The sequence below is a fragment of the Rissa tridactyla genome, chromosome 1 (assembly GCF_028500815.1).
Source record: "Rissa tridactyla isolate bRisTri1 chromosome 1, bRisTri1.patW.cur.20221130, whole genome shotgun sequence".
NCBI classification, from domain to species: Eukaryota; Metazoa; Chordata; class Aves; order Charadriiformes; family Laridae; genus Rissa; species Rissa tridactyla.
The window spans coordinates 96,725,709-96,742,858 of NC_071466.1; the positions used below are offsets into that span (position 1 = coordinate 96,725,709).

Sequence of the window (17,150 nt, forward strand, 5' to 3'; positions counted from 1 at the left end):
AAATTTTAAGATGTACTGAGCACTGAAATGGGTTAGAAGCACAGGGGGTTTTAGGGTCTGTACGAGAAACTTTAATGCCACAATGGCTTTTATTTAATAGAGAACTGGTTTTTTTGATGTGTTAACCCCCAAATACAGGAATTGCCATGCTGAAAGGGAAATAATTAACTATGTTAAGCTGAATCAATGTTTTTCACTAAAACTCAGAGAAAGAATGTGAAACCGAACAGGTTGGTTATTACACTGCTCATTTTAAGGAGAGTTTCTATTTCATTTAAGATACAATTGAGAAATAAGTAGTGCCTGTAATTCGTTATAATTACAAAACAAACCCTATCCATAGGGCATATGGATAACTTACTTAAACTTACTTACAGGTAGATAAACCACTTTTTACAAGAAATTTATAGCCCAGTTCAAACAGACAGTATTGTTAACTTTCATATAACACATATGAGGTGATACTATGCAGTTGAAATAAAATCTTGCTACTGCTGTGCAGGGGACTGTCCAGTAATATGCCTTCAGGTAGGACTCTGGAAAGGAAAAGAAGTGCCAGATGTGGTTTGTGGTATAAAGACTGGAATGGAAGATGAGAAGAAAGAGATAAGAAGTCTGTTAAGGAGAAAGCTTGTGACAAGTAGTAGAACCGAGACCTTCCATGGTATATAAATAAAGGAATTACTCTGGGTATCCCTGAAAGCATGAGGAATTTGAAGCTGAAAGTTACCACTGTTAACGAAAAGGCTACAAACTGGAAATGACAGCTGAGAGTCAGGGGAAAAAAAATATGAAGGCAGACTGATACAGCAGAAGTTGAGCTAGATGAAGCAAAAAATACAGATACAGAGACATAGTATACTGATGAGGCTTAAGAAAGGAGCTTCTGTAAGTACTGCAAACAGAACTAGAAAGGAATGAAAACATTTTTATATAGAAAAGGAAAGATTAGACCAGCACTGATAATTGCATGGAGGAACGATGATGGGATTGCAGAACAGTGAATGGCAACAGGTAATGGAGTACATGACAAATTTTGTGAAAAACACAGGATTTTTTTTCCAAGTTGAACTTGAGGTTTATTGCGAGACAGCTAGTCTGAAAGAAAGTACACTGTATCCGACTACCTCCAGAAGAGTAGCTGAAACACAAGAAATGGATAAAGTTCCTCACTGAGAATACAAAGAAGAAAAATGAGAGAATCTTAAACAAAAGTGTAGGAACTACCACTAAAAAAAAAAAAGTGTCTGAAGTACAGAAAATTTGAGAAACGGAGGAAAAGTTAAGAAAGGAGTGACCTTTTTATTAAGGAAACAACAGTAGCTTCACTGGAAGGGTATTTTCTTTGAAAAGATGTATCTAGGTCTCTAGGTAATAGGATATCTGGATATTTCCAGGGTATTAGTGATATCTGGAAAGGGAATGGAAGCCGCTGGTATGCTTATATTGGATTTGCTTTTTATTTTAAAAGAGCATATAAAAGCTATGTTGATGCAGACCTTCAAATAGTTAGATTAGGAAATATGAGTTTTTGAAGAAGCATGGTACTGAGAGGAAGTTACTCGTCTTGGAGGAAAAAAAAAAAAGTAAAACTAAAAATCTTTTGTGGTGGTCTCCTACTCTGTCAATGAAAGCATCAGAAAATTGATTGGGTCTTCATCTGTGCAGGCTGATTAAAGCATAACCCTATTGTCTGGAACAATATGGAAGGCAGCTAGAGGAAATAAAACCCACAGAAAACAAAACACACTTAGTAGTCAAAAAATATACATACGTATCAAGATATTGATGTCTTATGCAATAATTACAATGAAATATTAAAACACAGAAAAGAGTCACGTGTGAAAACTAGTAAGATTTTGCTATTGAACAGTGTAGCATTCTGACAGAAATTGCCTAAGAAACATAGGGGAGCATTGAGGCTGCTGTAGTAAGTCCTTACTCAATTGCTTTGACATACATTTCAATCTTGATAGCATTTTTATTTGATTTGCTTCGTCAAGCATGGAAGAATTGTGCCAAAGATTGTATTAAAATGGAAAATTCTTTGCTTTTTTTCCAATTTTATTTTGATCAAACCAGTGTAAGCTCCTGTTGAGTAACATTTAGAGGGATTTAATACTCAGAATATGTACACACAACACCGTTACGTTCTGTTAGCAATTTAGATCAACTGTGTGCATTTATAATGTTAGTCTTTAGTGAAAGATTATTTTTGAGCTCTTGTTTTGCAGGCCAGGCTGTGGCAGAAGAACAGAACTCTGCAGTGCGACATGCATAACATTATATAACTTTGAAGGAGAATTTCTTACCTCCGGCAACTAGCCCAGACTCTCCTAGCTGAATTGCTACCCCAAAGCCACCAAGCTTTACAGGGGCTGAATTCTCTTTTGAGGCAAGCAGAACACAGTGTGGCTGAAAAGACAAAAACCCAGACAAATTATTATATCAGTTGCATTTTAGAACTTGTTTTCATAAATTTGCAGACAGAAGCTAGAATTTTTCAGGTTTTTGGAAAGAATTTCTTAACGTCAGATATTTTTTTTCTGGCATGAACCCCTCTTTCTTCATTGGCTTCCCTTTCAATTGTCCCAGGCACAGCAAAATCCTTTCAGGACTTACCGGAACTCACAAGGAACACAAAATGTAATAAAATGAAGATAAAAATTAACACCTATAATTCCTTACCTGGTATTTCTTTTTACTTTTCACACTTAAGCCTTACACTGTTTCAATTCTCCATCAGAAACAACCTGCCTATGATACACTTTGTGGGATCTTATCCTTCACGCAGAGAACATAAAACACTATTTTGAGCCTTAATCATGGAATTCACTGATCACTTTCCAACTGCAGAAAAGAAAAGGAACATCCCTAGGATGTTTCTAATAAATATTCCAGCGAGGCAAGAAATTGTTTAGGTTTCTAAACTGGATTTCTACAGTCTTTCCACTAATAAGAGTGAGGTGTAATGTATAAAAATGGAATAATATTACATGTCAATTTGGATGGATACTGACCGGTCTAGGAGGAAGTAACATACAGACAAAATCTATTAGAACACAATTTAGTATTTAATACACATAGCCAAACTACTGCATTTAATATAGAATAACTGCATTTACTCAGAGCCTCCCTTTGCAGTCAACTATATTATTTTAAAAGGAAGAATGTAGAATTTTTGTACTGCTTCTTAAAAATACATTACCGCTTAAATTACGAAACTAGGAACTCAAAATCATGCACAGAGCTACAAACTCAATCTGACTACCTGTAAAGTCATAATCTGTAACCACCCATGTTTCCTTTAAAAAAGTTTCAATTTTACAACAAGCGGCTTCAAGTAAGAATGCATAGCCTCTTTACAATTCTAGCAGAAATCTGCAGAATCCCATATAAAAGTTTGATTCTTAAACAGATGATATATTAAGAAAGTTAACATGGGTATTCTCATTTCAAATGCTAAGGAGAATACTAAGCCAAGACAATGTTCTTGAGATGATCGCTACCTTTAGGCTACCTTATATCAGGACTTCCAGAATCCATTTTGAAATTTGCAATTTATGAATGTAATTTTCAATCCCTTACCTCCTATTTAAAATAGTATTACCAGGTGGTATTATCTCTGCATATTGTATTTAATTTCTGCCTTATTGAAATTGTTAAGATGCACACTTCGGGCACTGTCACATTCTCTCTTCGCTGTAATTTCGAGTGAAAAAGATCAACCTCAAATTTCTAACCCCAGGCAAGGAAGAAGGTAGATGAGAGAACTACACCAACATAAGCGAAATGTACCCTTTCACTGTGGTGTTGATTTCTCTTTACCCTACATTTGAAAAGTGATACTATTTCCATGACAGTATTAAAAAGAAGACAGGCTGTACCACCATAATTGTCATCCAAAAAGGAAGCCACTGACACCGCTCACCAGAAACAGAAGTTTCTGAGAAAAAATCCAGATCGCCAATTCACAACGAAGCTCAGAGAAAACTTTATTATAGAACCCTCTCCCACAAAGGCACAAATCAACGGCAAAATTGATCTTTTCAACAGACACTTTTGCTAGTTAAAATATCTTTTTTAAAAAAAAAGTTGCAACACTAGTTAAACTTCCTCTTGTTGCTATTTGTACTGTGTCAGCTGATTCACATCACTTTCATAGAGAAGCTGGTGCCTTAGCTTTCTAACAAGAGGACTTACATGTTACTCCTCCCTGTCTTCACCAGCAGTTTTTGAAAATCAGCAGAAGTTCCTAATATATAAATGGTAAGTGGCTTCTTTTATATTTAAGCTATAATAAACTGAATTTTATTAAAATTTCTCTTAACTGCAAAGGTACTACTGACCTTTAATCCCTTTCTTAATTAAATATACCTATTTTTAAGCATGCCTGCTTGCTTACAGATGACAAAATTTATGACAGCTAAAAGTTATGTTTCTAATGTATCTGCAGTGTAATTAATTTTTCTCTCTCATTGACCTAAAACTTGTCACTCCTTATGCAAGTCATGATGTCAAGCACTTTTATAGAAAAGCAACACAAACAAGAAATTACAGTAGTAGATGGGTTTCAAGATGTATTTGAGAGCATCATTTTTTTAAGCAAACTTTTAAAATAACTTCTTGCCCTGACAATATGAAATGCCAAATATGAAACCAGAAATATTTTTTAAACCGCTAACTTATCATACAAATTAAATGCAATTGTAAGATCAGCCAATGTTGGATGTTAAAATATTTTAGACTGTCCTCTCTATAATTCAGGTTCTATATGTACATTAGTTCATATTAAAAATTTTACCTAAAATGCCGCCATTTTCACTGCTGTAGCTGTATTACATTTAAATCTAAATTTGCATTGTGAAGACCTAGCATGCAAATTTTGTTTTTTTTTTCTTGTTAGCACTAAATTCCAAGTACCAAAACCAATTTGTGAGATTAGGGGAAAAAACATTGCCCCGTTTAATAAAAAAAATAAAATCTAAATAAGCTTATTTATGGAATCTTTTAACACTATGGCATACAAATCAAGGACAAAAGTTGTATCATTACTAATCAGCCTTAAGCACCTCTCTAAACAGCTCATTGTGATTCTACACTCCTAACCACATGCTTGTTTGGTTTTTCTTCTTTGGTCAAAGCTGACTTTTATCTTCCAGATTGCACCTTCCTGGTCAAAAATAAGGTTAGCAAAATTAAAAACGTTGACATGAAAACAAGAAAACCAATGAGAACAAGGAAGATGTGAAAACAATCTGTTGCTGCATTAATGTGGTTTCCAGCTAATATTAGTTTCTTTGCATAATATTGATTTTTGAACAGTCAAGAAAAGGGAAATACCTACATTTACATGCAGATATAAATCATTTGAAACAAGCTACTGTAATAGTACTGACTCCCAATGTTACTTTTAACAGATTACACAGCAAAATAAATATTAATTGACAATTGCTTTTCTAATTGTAAACTTAGTGACTTGCATGCAAAAGATCCTGGGTATTTATTTAAAATGAATACTAATGTGTTTAGAATTATTTTGATATGTGTCTACATACTTTGTATCAACATTGAGAATACTTCACTTAGCTATGCCTACCCTCTTTTGCATCTTAATTAAAAAGTTTCCTGTGTCAGAAAGTCTAACCCTAACATCAGAACTTAAAAAAAAAATTGTACTTCTAGATAAAACAAAGAATTTAAATTCTAAAATTTGCAGCAAAACTTAATAGCTGATTTTTAAAACAATACAAGGCAGTAATAAAGATGTAATCATAAAAATAGTTATCTGTGTGAGTGCTCTGTACCATCTGTTCTTTTCTACTTCACATGAAGAAAAACAGGGAACCAATTAGTCTAGACTTACGTTGTATCATGATATCTGGCTAAAAGTCCTTCTTCTAGTCAGCTACGGCAATACTTCGGTGCCTTTACTTTTTTTCAGTTACTTCCTCTTATGTTTTTAATCACATAAGACTGTATGCAATAAAGCAAACAAACATGAGAAAACGGTCCCATGGTGATCCAATTATTAAAATTTCTCTTTGCATCCCTACAGAACAGCTAAAAAAATCCTCACAAATGATGGCTGCAGCTTCAGCTGATTTACTGACCATTCTGCCACACAAGGAAATCTTCTGGAGTAACCAAACTAACCTAGCCATAAATGCCTCGGAAATTCAAAACAATGCCAGTTGTCCCTTAGATGACAACTCACTGTCACTTGCTTTAATAGTTTTTTACTCCATTATTTTTGTTGTTGGATTGGTTGGAAATATTATAGCCCTGTTTGCTTTCCTATGCATTCATCAGAAAAGGAATTCTATCCAAGTTTACTTGCTAAACGTAGCCATTGCAGACCTTCTGCTGATCTTCTGTCTTCCCTTCCGAATACTCTATCATGTTACCAAGAACACCTGGATGTTTGGACTGATTTTATGCAAGATTGTAGGAACTCTATTTTATATGAACATGTATATTAGCATAGTACTGTTGGGACTAATTAGTCTAGATCGTTATATAAAAATAAATAAGTCTGTGAAGCGTCCTAAAATGTTAACTACTACACGAAGTATACAGATTTGTTGCATGGTGTGGGCAATTGCGCTAACAGGATTTATAATAGTAGTTGCACCATCTTTCTTTAAGAGTCAGGACAGCAATTCTACTATGTGCTTTCATTACCGAAATAAACAGAATGCAAAGACAGAAGCAATTTTAAATTATATTATTGTACTAATTTTTTGGATAGTTTTTTTTCTTTTGATACTCTCGTATGTTAAAATTGCCAAGAACCTTCTGAAAATTTCGAAGAAAAGAGCACATTTTCCCAACGCAGGGAAATACACCCAGACAGCAAGGAATTCCTTCATTGTACTCATTATTTTCACCATCTGTTTTGTTCCTTACCATGTGTTCCGGTTTGCCTACATTACATCACAGTTACAAAATCCATCTTGTTATTGGAAGGAAATCATTCACAAATGCAATGAGGTGATGCTCATATTTTCATCTTTTAACAGCTGTTTAGACCCAGTTATGTATTTCCTAATGTCCAGAAGTGTCCGTAAGACTGTATTCCAACTTATTTGCAGAAGACTTCATGGAGATTCAGGCCTAGCCCTGGAAAGCACTTCAGAAATAAAACTTGGACAATATACACAAGAGCGATTATCGACTACTACTCCCCACTCAAGTTCTTTAAAGAAGAAGTCCCTGATTTGATTGTTTAAATGAATGGATATTAGCTTCTCTCTGTCATTCCAGGATATCAATTTAAGATGTACCAAATGCAGTACTGTACAGCTACTAATCCTGCCTCTTTCTGCCTGTTAAAAAATGAGAAGTCTTACTTCTGTTTGTGAAAATGAGAAGTAACTTTTCAGAACTATTTCGCTCTTGTTTATCCAAGAAAACAAAATAGGAAGTTCCAGACATCATCTGCTGGACTAAACTAGAACACTAACTCTTTAAGGAAATTTCCACTAAGTGGTTTGAACCTGTTTAAGGAATCTTGTGTATAGACATTAATATTACCAACTTGTGTATATAAATAATAGATGAATTTTGCAAAATGTAAATTGTGTCCTATTTGAAAGAGCTATTTTAAAACCATTACAGATTTTATGTATTTCTCCATTTCAACAGGTTTCAAAGCGAGCAGCATTTTAACTACATTTATAGAAGTATTTTTTCCAAGAAAATATTTGAGATTTTAGCAACATACGTGGCTTAAAAATGAGGTGAAGAATATTACTGCCATTAATTCAGTTATAATTACAAAAGATACACTTTGTTTTATTAAACAGCAAAATTAAAGTATTAAAAGCCTCCTAAGCACCTTAATATATTTTCAACACTTTAATGAATGTCAAGGTCGAACACCTGAGGAAAACTAAGCAATGGCTTTGGAAACTAGAAATTAAAGGAGAGATGACATATCGGTGTTTTCAGTTACCTAAGGTTTCCTTCAAACTCTGACGAATTTGGTGACTGCAGCTACACAAAGTAGTTCAACAAGGAAAATAAACTCACAGAACCGAACATATAGAGCAGAACAGAAAAATTAGCACTCATGAACACCTGATTCATCAGCTCTGATCTTTGCTCAGGCTCAGTCACTGGTCTACTTACAGATTTCTAAAGCCACACATTTCAGCTGCACGCTTCCTCCCTGGCACAGACCTTCTCTTTTCATGTGATTAAAATAATCTTGATAATTGCTGATGCTATGTAAATAACAATGTAACAGCAACATCCCATAGATACAACCATATTGTCAGATTAAAACCAAACTGGTTTACGTGTTTAGGCACAAACAAAAATTTCAAACTGTAACATTGTTTAAAAAAAAGCGGGGCTGAAGGTGGGGGTTGTTAGACCCAAATATAAGTAAAGATGCAGTTATGCCCAGAACAACTTAAATGTCTGGCATGTCAGGCCAGAAAGGTGAATGAATTAGAAGCTAGCTGTTAAGGTCCATAAAATAAGGATTTATTATCCTGCACACATACAAGCAATATTGCTCAAGTAAGCTGGTGTAAAGATGTTGGGTTTAACACATCTAGCAGTAACTTCGCTGATGGATCGTGTGAATTTTATGCCAAATTTGTATCAATCTGTGGATTTTTACTAATTCTGTACAATACTCTCATTTTACAGAAGCTACACATAAAACTCCTATTGAACAAAGTAAACATAAACACTTCACCTCTGCTAGATATGAACCTGGTTTACTTTCATGTGATTTTACTTCATTCAGGTTTGGTGAAACTGGGTGTAAACATGTTAAACAAATGACAATGACTAGACAGTGTTTGTTTCTTGGTTTGTTTTTTGGTTTTTTTTTTTTTTTTTTAATTTTTAATGAAAAAGGATGGGATTTCTTAATCTTCAAGAGAGAGATTGATTCCTACAAACACGTAATCTTCATAGAAGTGCGATGTTAACTGTATTTTTCCTTAAACATTTCAGCATACAATTAAGATATTTTTACAATCCTTTCTGATTGATTCTCACAATAATTGTGTTATATTTTTTCACGATCTTTTATCTATCATCTTGTCATCCTATTATATGTACACTGACGCAAGAACTGTCTTGGCTCTATATTTGTATAGTGCAAGAAATAGCATATTGCTTGTCCTCTGCAATTCTATGCGCTACAGTAGTTATAGAAAGTTACATGAACTCTGGAAAATCTACTCGATTTTATAAACCATCATTATATATGGTTTATATACATTATTTCATCATTCTTTCTTTGCCTATATTTATTCTACGGTGAGCAGTTGATTGATGACACTGATCACCAGGCTGGGGCGGGGTGGGGAACACGGGACAGGACACAAATGACATGAAAAAAATTTGAATTCTAAAATTCTTTTAAAGAGAGTGTTCCGTTCAAACCAGAATTTTCATTTACAAGGATTGCAATTCATGGACACAGCATGATTGCAAAACTAGACTCAGATCTCTTCAGCAGATCAAGTAATAGTACAGGACTTCAATGCTACAAATGAAGTTGACTTTTAAAGCCAAAGGCAAATAGAAATGTGTTCCACATGACAAAACCAGACCTTAGTATTCTGGGCATACTTGCGGTAAATTATGTAATGTTTACTTGGTTACTGTAACATTATTCTGCAAGCAACTAAATACATACAAGAACAACAGGCAAGTAGTCTTGCAGAAAAAGTTCAAGATTCTGGTCCATCATGTGGATAGTATTACATGGGCTTTTTTGTTTTAAATAATTTTAACAGTGAAATGTAGTCAGTATTTTCTTCAAGAGGAACGCCTTAAACACCCATACCTATTGGCATTGATCAGATGTGTTATACGCGACGGCCATTCTTTACAGATTGTAGAGAACCAAGGAAGCCATGTACGTTATCAACAGACAAGGCTTCAGAAAAAAACATTTTTTAAGAAATATTGAAGAGTAACACTTTCCCAGGAGTACATGCTACACATTAAAATGTTTCAAAAGCATTTCAATACAGGATAACCTATCACTTAAACCAGCCTCTGTACACAAGCAGCAAATATGACCTAAATCTTTTAAAGAGATTTCAGGAGCTATAGTCTAATGTTTGTATTAGGGAAATCCATAGCACCTATAAAGACAAAATTAGGCAAGCTTGAGTGTATAAGGTATCCTAGGGAAAAGTGAATAGATTTGTTTGAGGGAAACCATGTACCAGAATATTAATAACAAAGGAGTTCTCTGGAAGAGCTGAGAAGCACTGAGATAAAGGTGATGAGGTGGACTTGGACTTCAGCAAGGTCACTTAATAAAGGCTCTAAGAAACCCTAGGATGTTAGATATTAATTCTCATTTTAGAACTGGTTAAAAATCAGAAAGCAAGCTTAAAAATACATAGTCTTTTTCCTTCATTATATTCCTCAAAAATCTGAAAATAGGTACATTTACAAACATGTTTAACAACCTGGAATGACAGTAAGGAGATGACAAAGTTTTCAAAGAGGGCAGTCAAACCTAAAAAAAATTCAAGGTATAACTCTCTACTCAATAGCAATAAAAAGCAAACAGACTGTTAAAATTAGGAGGAAAAAACCTGAGAAGTCATCCTTGTGCTACTGTATAATTTAGATGATACAGATTCTATACAGACTACATTAAATAAATCAACTCCTCAGCTCTGAAATGAAAATCTGAAAGCAAGCACAAGTCTATAACAGCAGGTATGGCACAGAAAAGGGGAACAGGTATGACTATATGACCTTTGTCAGAGTGTGACAATTAAGGGAGTAGCAGTTAGATCAAAAAAATAACCCCAAAAAGCAACCAGACAAGTGAAAATACTTATGGATTTCCACAACTATGTAAATCAGTGCTTCAAGATGTTAAAAGCCAGATGTATAAACTGGTTCAGAAAGGGATCTGAAACTAGACAGCACTGTCATGTAGGAAACAATTACTACTGACCAAAAACCGAAAGCAGGTATCTTTACTATTTTTTAAAAATATTTAATCCTTACGTACTTTTTTCTGCAATTAATTTTCCCAAATTTAAGGGAAAATGCCAGGCTCTGCAAACCAGCATTACTGAAGAGCAAACAGTCCTGAAACATCTTGGGAAGTCTGATGAAAGCAACACTGTGACATGTCAAATGATCATATAATTAGTCACTTTAATAGTATCTCTTACTTCTTGTCTTAGCAGTGCTTCCTAAGGGCCAACTATAGCAATTAATTGAATCTTCAGCTGAATTTCAACATGAAAATCATTCTATTTGTTGTTCTTCCTGTAAGTGGAGGCTAACTCAATGCACATCTCCACATAACCCCCATGAACCTCGTTTTCCTTCTTTATTCAATTCTACAACGCATCCGCAAATTTTAGCTGGTGCACCAAAATGTCACCTCTTTTTTACTACGTAAGAAGGAGCGCATATTCTTCATTAGAATAAATACTAGTTACAAAATGCATATAAAGTATACATGCTATTCTATACCTTTTAGACTTGACAAATACATTAATAGCTACATCGTCATACAGATATTCCTTAAAACAAACAGAAAACACAAACCAAGAAACAAAACTGTTTGCCAGATACAAGTTTATAATTTGAATCACAAATATATCAAAGCATACCTTCTTTGAGTAAACAGCGGTACTTGTTTTGGCTGGGATAGAAGTTATATTTCTTCACAGTAGCTTGTATGGGGCTATGTTTTGGATTTGTGATGAAAACAGTGTCAATAACACAAGGATGTTTTAGTTATCATGGAACAGTCCTCACACAACATCAAGTCAAGGCCTTTTCTGCTTCTCACGCTGCCCCACCAGTGAGTAGGCTGGGGATGCACAAGAAATTGGGAGGGGACACAGCTGGGACAGCTGACCCCAACCAACCAGAGGGCTAACCCATATCACAGGACCTCGTGCTTAGCAATAAAATCTGGGGAGGAAGTTTGCCAGGGCTGCCATTTCTCAGGAACTGCCTGGGCTTCAGTCAGCTGGTGATGAGCAACTGGTTTTTTTTTTCCATCACTTGTTTTTGTTTTGTTTTTCTTTTTCCGTCTTTTCTTTAAACTTATTAAACTCTCTTCAACTCAAACCATGAGTTTTCTCACTCTTGCCCTACCAATTCTCCCCCCCAGTCCACTGGAGGGAGAGTAAGTCAGTGGCTGTGTGGGGCTCAGCTGCCTACTGGGCACAACACCACTTTTTGGCACCCAACATGGGGCTCAAAGGGTTCGAGATAATGACAGATGTGACCAGAGGATGTTAGAGGGAGCAGGAGGGAGCATTAGAAGCAGCAGCCTATTCTGCAGCAGAGTAGCCACAAGAACAGGAGGGGAAAGAGACAGAAATCATAGACAAGTTTTCGCACTTTTACCCTTCCTATTCGCTTTCCCATCCCACTCGGGGGAGTCAGCAAGCGGCTCTTTGGGGCTTACCTGCCTACCAGGGTTAAACCACAACATCAACTTTCATTTTCACACTGAAATTAACTGTAATTATGGTTTTAACCTGCAAATCAGTATTTTTCATGAGGACAGACAAATATAAATTGCTTTGATAACAAAACATGGAAAAATTCAATTGAACAACTGTCGCACACGTAGTGATTAACTTCACTCATAAGAGAGAAGTACTGAAATATTTATTAATATAAAACAGTGATTTAAAAAAGTAGTAGTGAATGCAACAGTGTTTTACAAGATTCAATGTCAAGGTACACTTGATTATTTACTGCATAGAGGCCAGGGTCAGACAAGCTGTCAGGGAGAACCTTCCGTTGAGTCACGAGGTTCAGAAAGGACCCCCCTGCTTTCTAAACTCCTTCTCAGAGAGGAGTCTAGGTGCGGCTGGATCCAATCCTAGTCCCAGACTTGGTCAACGGTTTATGTCTAAAGGATTATGCATGTGCAATCAATCCTTTATATCACTTAGCTAAGATTTCAATGTTTAGCATGCTATCAGTCACTTACCGAGAATCTGTTGTGGCAAGGAACCTCCCAGCCTCGAGGAGAAGAACCTTAAGTGAGTGTCCCCACTCAAGGGGAGATCCTGTCGTGCAGCCTGCTGCGTGCAGGAGAGCTCAAAGGGCTCTTGGGCTGTCCACTATTTATGGAGTAAGGGAATTGACCTATAGTCATATTCGCATGGGAACAAAATATCTAGGTCCCCACTCCAGACAGTGTTTTGGCTGTGTTGCCAGCCATCCCCCAAAGTCCAGGTGCAACTCATCAGAACTCCCACTGATGATTATGGCTTGAGCAGGACCCGGGGGTGGGGGGGCAAAGGGGGAAGAGCATACCACCACAACAACTTCCCCCACATCAGTCAACGAAACCATAAAAGAGGAGTGCAACTCATATCACTGATAAACAAGTGAGAGTCACACTATTTCTGGAACTGGAAAATTCACATATGGACATTTTAGTTTGATGCTCACTAAAAGCACAGAATCAAGGTGGAGAGAAGGGAGTTGTGTTGCACAGTACAAATAAAGTGTACAAAGAACCCATTGATAATGTCCCACTAATCCAAAATATATTTTCAATGTATTCTGTGTAGCACTGGGAACCTTCTGCCAGCCTTTCTTCCATCCCTTACACAAAATCCAAAGTACTGAGGGCTTTGTGGAATCCAAGAGAATGGAGAACAGAGAAGGTGCTACAAAGCTGTCACCATTCACTGCTTGGAGAGTGAATAGGTAGGAAAAATCCTTGCACAGAAGTTGTTCACGCACATCACGACTGTGAGAATAACCGGGAGGAAGGGACGAAGCTGGAAAAAGCCTTACCATTCAAACCACACAGAGTGGGAAATGCAGAAGTAAGAACATGAATGGCAGTGAAATGGCTAATTGTGTATATAGCTCTGCAAAGTGAGAAACAAAATGAGGAGAAAAAAAAAGCTAGGGTTTACTTATAAACCTATGTTTTAACAAGCTGAATCAATAATTTAAAATATACCACAATAATATATTTTGGTACATGCTATCTTCAAAATTTTTCTTTCTTTTGTCTGTAAATTGTGGGTCTTTTAATGGCGATTTCCTTTAAGTTTGCATACAGAGACAGGTAGTACATCTTTGCACTTATTAGAAAGCAAGGCCAGCTTCTTCCTAGAACTCTAAAACCACAGATAGCACTGTTTAACATCTTTGTTGGCAACATGGACAGTGGGATTGAGTGCACGCTCAGCAAGTTTGCTGATGACACCAAACTGAGTGGTGCGGTTGACACACTGGAGGGAAGGGATGCCATCCAGAAGGACCTGGACAGGCTTGAGAGGTGGGCCTATGCGAACCTCTTGAAGTTCAACCAGGCCAAGTGCAAGGTCCTGCACCCGGGTCAGGGCAATCCCAAGCACAAATACAGGCTGGGCAGAGAATGGCTTGAGAGCAGCCCAGAGGAGAAGGACTTGGAGGTGTTGGTGGATGGAAAGCTGGACGTGAGGTAGTAATGTGTGCTTGCAGCCCAGAAAGCCAATCATATCCTGGGCTGCATCAAAAGCAGCATGGCCAGCAGGTCAAGGGAGGTATTTCTGCACCTCTACTCCGCTCCAGTGAGACCCCACCTGGAGTACTGCATCTAGCTCTGGGGCCCCCAACATAAGAATGACACGGACCTTTTGGAGCAAGTCCAGAGGAGGACCACAAAGATGATGAGAGGGCTGGAGCACCTCTCCTATGAGGACAGGCTGAGAGAGTTGGGGTTGTTCAGCCTGGAGAAGAGAAGGCTCCGGGGAGACCTTATAGCGGCCTTCCAGTACCTGAAGGGGGCCTACAGGAAAGATGGGGAGGGGCTCTATCAGAGAGTGTAGCAATAGGATGAGGGGTAATGGTTTTAAACTGGAAGAGGGTAGATTCAGATTAGATATTAGGAAGAAATTCTTTACTGTGAGGGTGGTGAGGCACTGGAACAGGTTGCCCAGGGAAGCTGTGGATGCCCCATCCCTGGAAGTGTTCAAGGCTAGGCTGGACGGGGCTTTGGGCAGCCTGGTCTAGTGGGAGGTGTCCCTGCCCATGGCAGGGGGGTTTGAACTAGATGACCTTTAAGGTCCCTGCCAATCCAAACCATCTATGATAAATGACTGTGCTTTAGAAATAAAAATATACTTGCTACTCCTTCCACAAAAATGTTAACATAAGCACGATCAACAACAAATCAAAGATCTGATGAAAAGACAGGAACATTTTTGTCAGGAGGTTCAGAAATGTTTTTTATCAGCAAGGAAGTCCCCAGCTTGCAGCCAACAGAATCTACATTTAAATAGACCTCTGGAAGCTGCACAAAGAATGTCATTGGGGAAAAAAATAAAGTATTTAGCATTAAGGACCTGAAGTATAAAAATGCTGGAAGATTAATTTTGTTAGTACTGTGAACCTCAAGCTAAGTTTTCCTGCCTAAAAGACATTGGCTTGTGTTTTGTTTATGTAAAACAACTACCCAAAGCCTGTGAAACGCTTAACTTGGCATATTTTATGACAACCAAAGAATTGAAGCTATGAGTGCAATATATCCCCATTTCTCTATCCCTGATGATGCCACAGAGTTATACTGCATACACTTGTACTTCATCAAACAGCATAAGAATCTTCATTCTGGGTCTACTTTGATGAACCACAAGGGCAGTTCTAAAACTGGTAAAAATAAATCATTACTCAACAGCAAACACAGACCCAGTTCAAACCTGCCAAATATTTTACCTTCACTGATTCAGCATAGTGCCCAACTCGAGTAGATTTAAACATGAGCTGAGATGATTTTGCCTTGATAAGCACTTCTTACAACATTAAATATATATACTGACTATAGCTAAAATTCTCATTATATCAAGTCAGGAGAAGAGCTGCGTATACATTGGGCTACCCCTGCATGGAAAGCTGATGAGCAGGCAGAGAGGAACCATGGTGCTCTGCAACAACTCTCCTGATACAGACGTCCAACTGAAAATGGCTATCGTGTAGTGCATCTGTCTTAAGAGTTTATGAAGTCAAAAAAGCTTTCAATTTTAATGTTGAAGGAAGATCACCAATAAAACTAAGCACCAAAGATCAAAGTTCTACACAAGCTACTTGGTAAATGGTTTTTTTTGAAAGACAATATGGATTGCATGTGTGTAGTAGCTAGTGCATCTTACAAACTTATCTTGGTATTAAATGCCATAGAGTAGATCAATTTGAGGGACATGAACATGAAATCAAATCTCAAGTTAAAGGCTGCTGCATGTTTGGTGCATGCTATACATTTATTCAGTACAATTCATCCTCAACACCCATAGTAGCCATACCCAGGGTCACGCACTTTTCTGTTCCCTGTCCTCAGCAGTTGCCTTCCATCCTTCAAGATGCAGAGACTGAGTGCCTACCTTGGACCTTCCACAGCACAGAGAGAGCAGGACTGCTAAAGGAGGCATAGCTAACTGAGCTGCTGCCGCCTTCTTTCATCCTGCAGGGGGCAACTGCTGCCAACACGTTATATACTCTGCTGTGCAGCAGGAACAGTCCAGTTCTCCATTTGGTTTGGCCTCCATCTCAAGCACGCAAAGGGGAAAGGAAGAGGCCAGGCAGCCTGCAAGTGGATCACTCTGTCATATATGATTACATTGCATAACACGCTAGGTATGGGTTATAAATGACTAATTGAAATACCTTTCACCACTGGGAATTACCCTGGTTTTGTGCTTTGGGACCACAAAATGAGTTGTCTGCATACAATGGCAAAACGCAACATAACCATTCTATGATATGCTGCTTACTGGCATATAAAATCTAGTAACGCGTCTAAATTACAAAGTGGTCATGGTTTAAGAGTGCAGAAAATATAAATAATTGAAGTGAAGAATGCATGTGAAGGTCATTATCAGGAACTTAAGAGTGAATTGCATAAAAGATGTATCATTTGAATATCATCAAATATATTTTAGATAAAATATGCCATTTATAAGTTAGGTGAATGGAAATAGTCCACTAAAAGAATAATGGAGGTGCTTACTATAGCTTAGAACCAACTGTAACTGTATTTTTTAAACTTATAATATCCCATTCCTTTGTTACTCATCTCACTAATCAGTTCCAAAATGAAGTCTGATAGACTGTAACTCACTATAATAATCTATTATCATATAATAATTCAGAAAGAAATGTAGCATTATCTCTTTCTG

General features: G+C 37.1%; 2 protein-coding genes across 5 annotated transcripts in view; one reads left to right on the top strand and one right to left on the bottom strand.

Moving 5' to 3' along the window:
* The window catches only part of CASK (calcium/calmodulin dependent serine protein kinase), a 225,486-nt gene that overhangs the window by 98,716 nt on the left and 109,620 nt on the right, over nucleotides 1-17,150 (bottom strand). For all 4 annotated transcript variants that reach the window (XM_054189174.1, XM_054189173.1, XM_054189172.1 and 1 more), the window contains exon 6: nucleotides 2,313-2,415. In XM_054189174.1, the coding sequence (XP_054045149.1) occupies nucleotides 2,313-2,415 (103 nt within the window). The remainder of the gene's footprint in view (nucleotides 1-2,312; nucleotides 2,416-17,150) is intronic.
* GPR34 (G protein-coupled receptor 34) lies at nucleotides 4,146-9,208 on the top strand. The gene is made up of 2 exons (XM_054189178.1): nucleotides 4,146-4,269; nucleotides 6,059-9,208. Exon 2 carries the CDS (start codon nucleotides 6,082-6,084, stop codon nucleotides 7,222-7,224), a length of 1,143 nt encoding a protein of 380 aa, XP_054045153.1. The 5' UTR covers nucleotides 4,146-4,269; nucleotides 6,059-6,081; the 3' UTR covers nucleotides 7,225-9,208.

What these genes read in the sequence shown, in the direction of transcription:
- GPR34 (XM_054189178.1), top strand. Translation starts at nt 6,082, where the DNA reads ATGATGGCTGCAGCTTCAGCTGATTTACTGACCATTCTGCCACACAAG.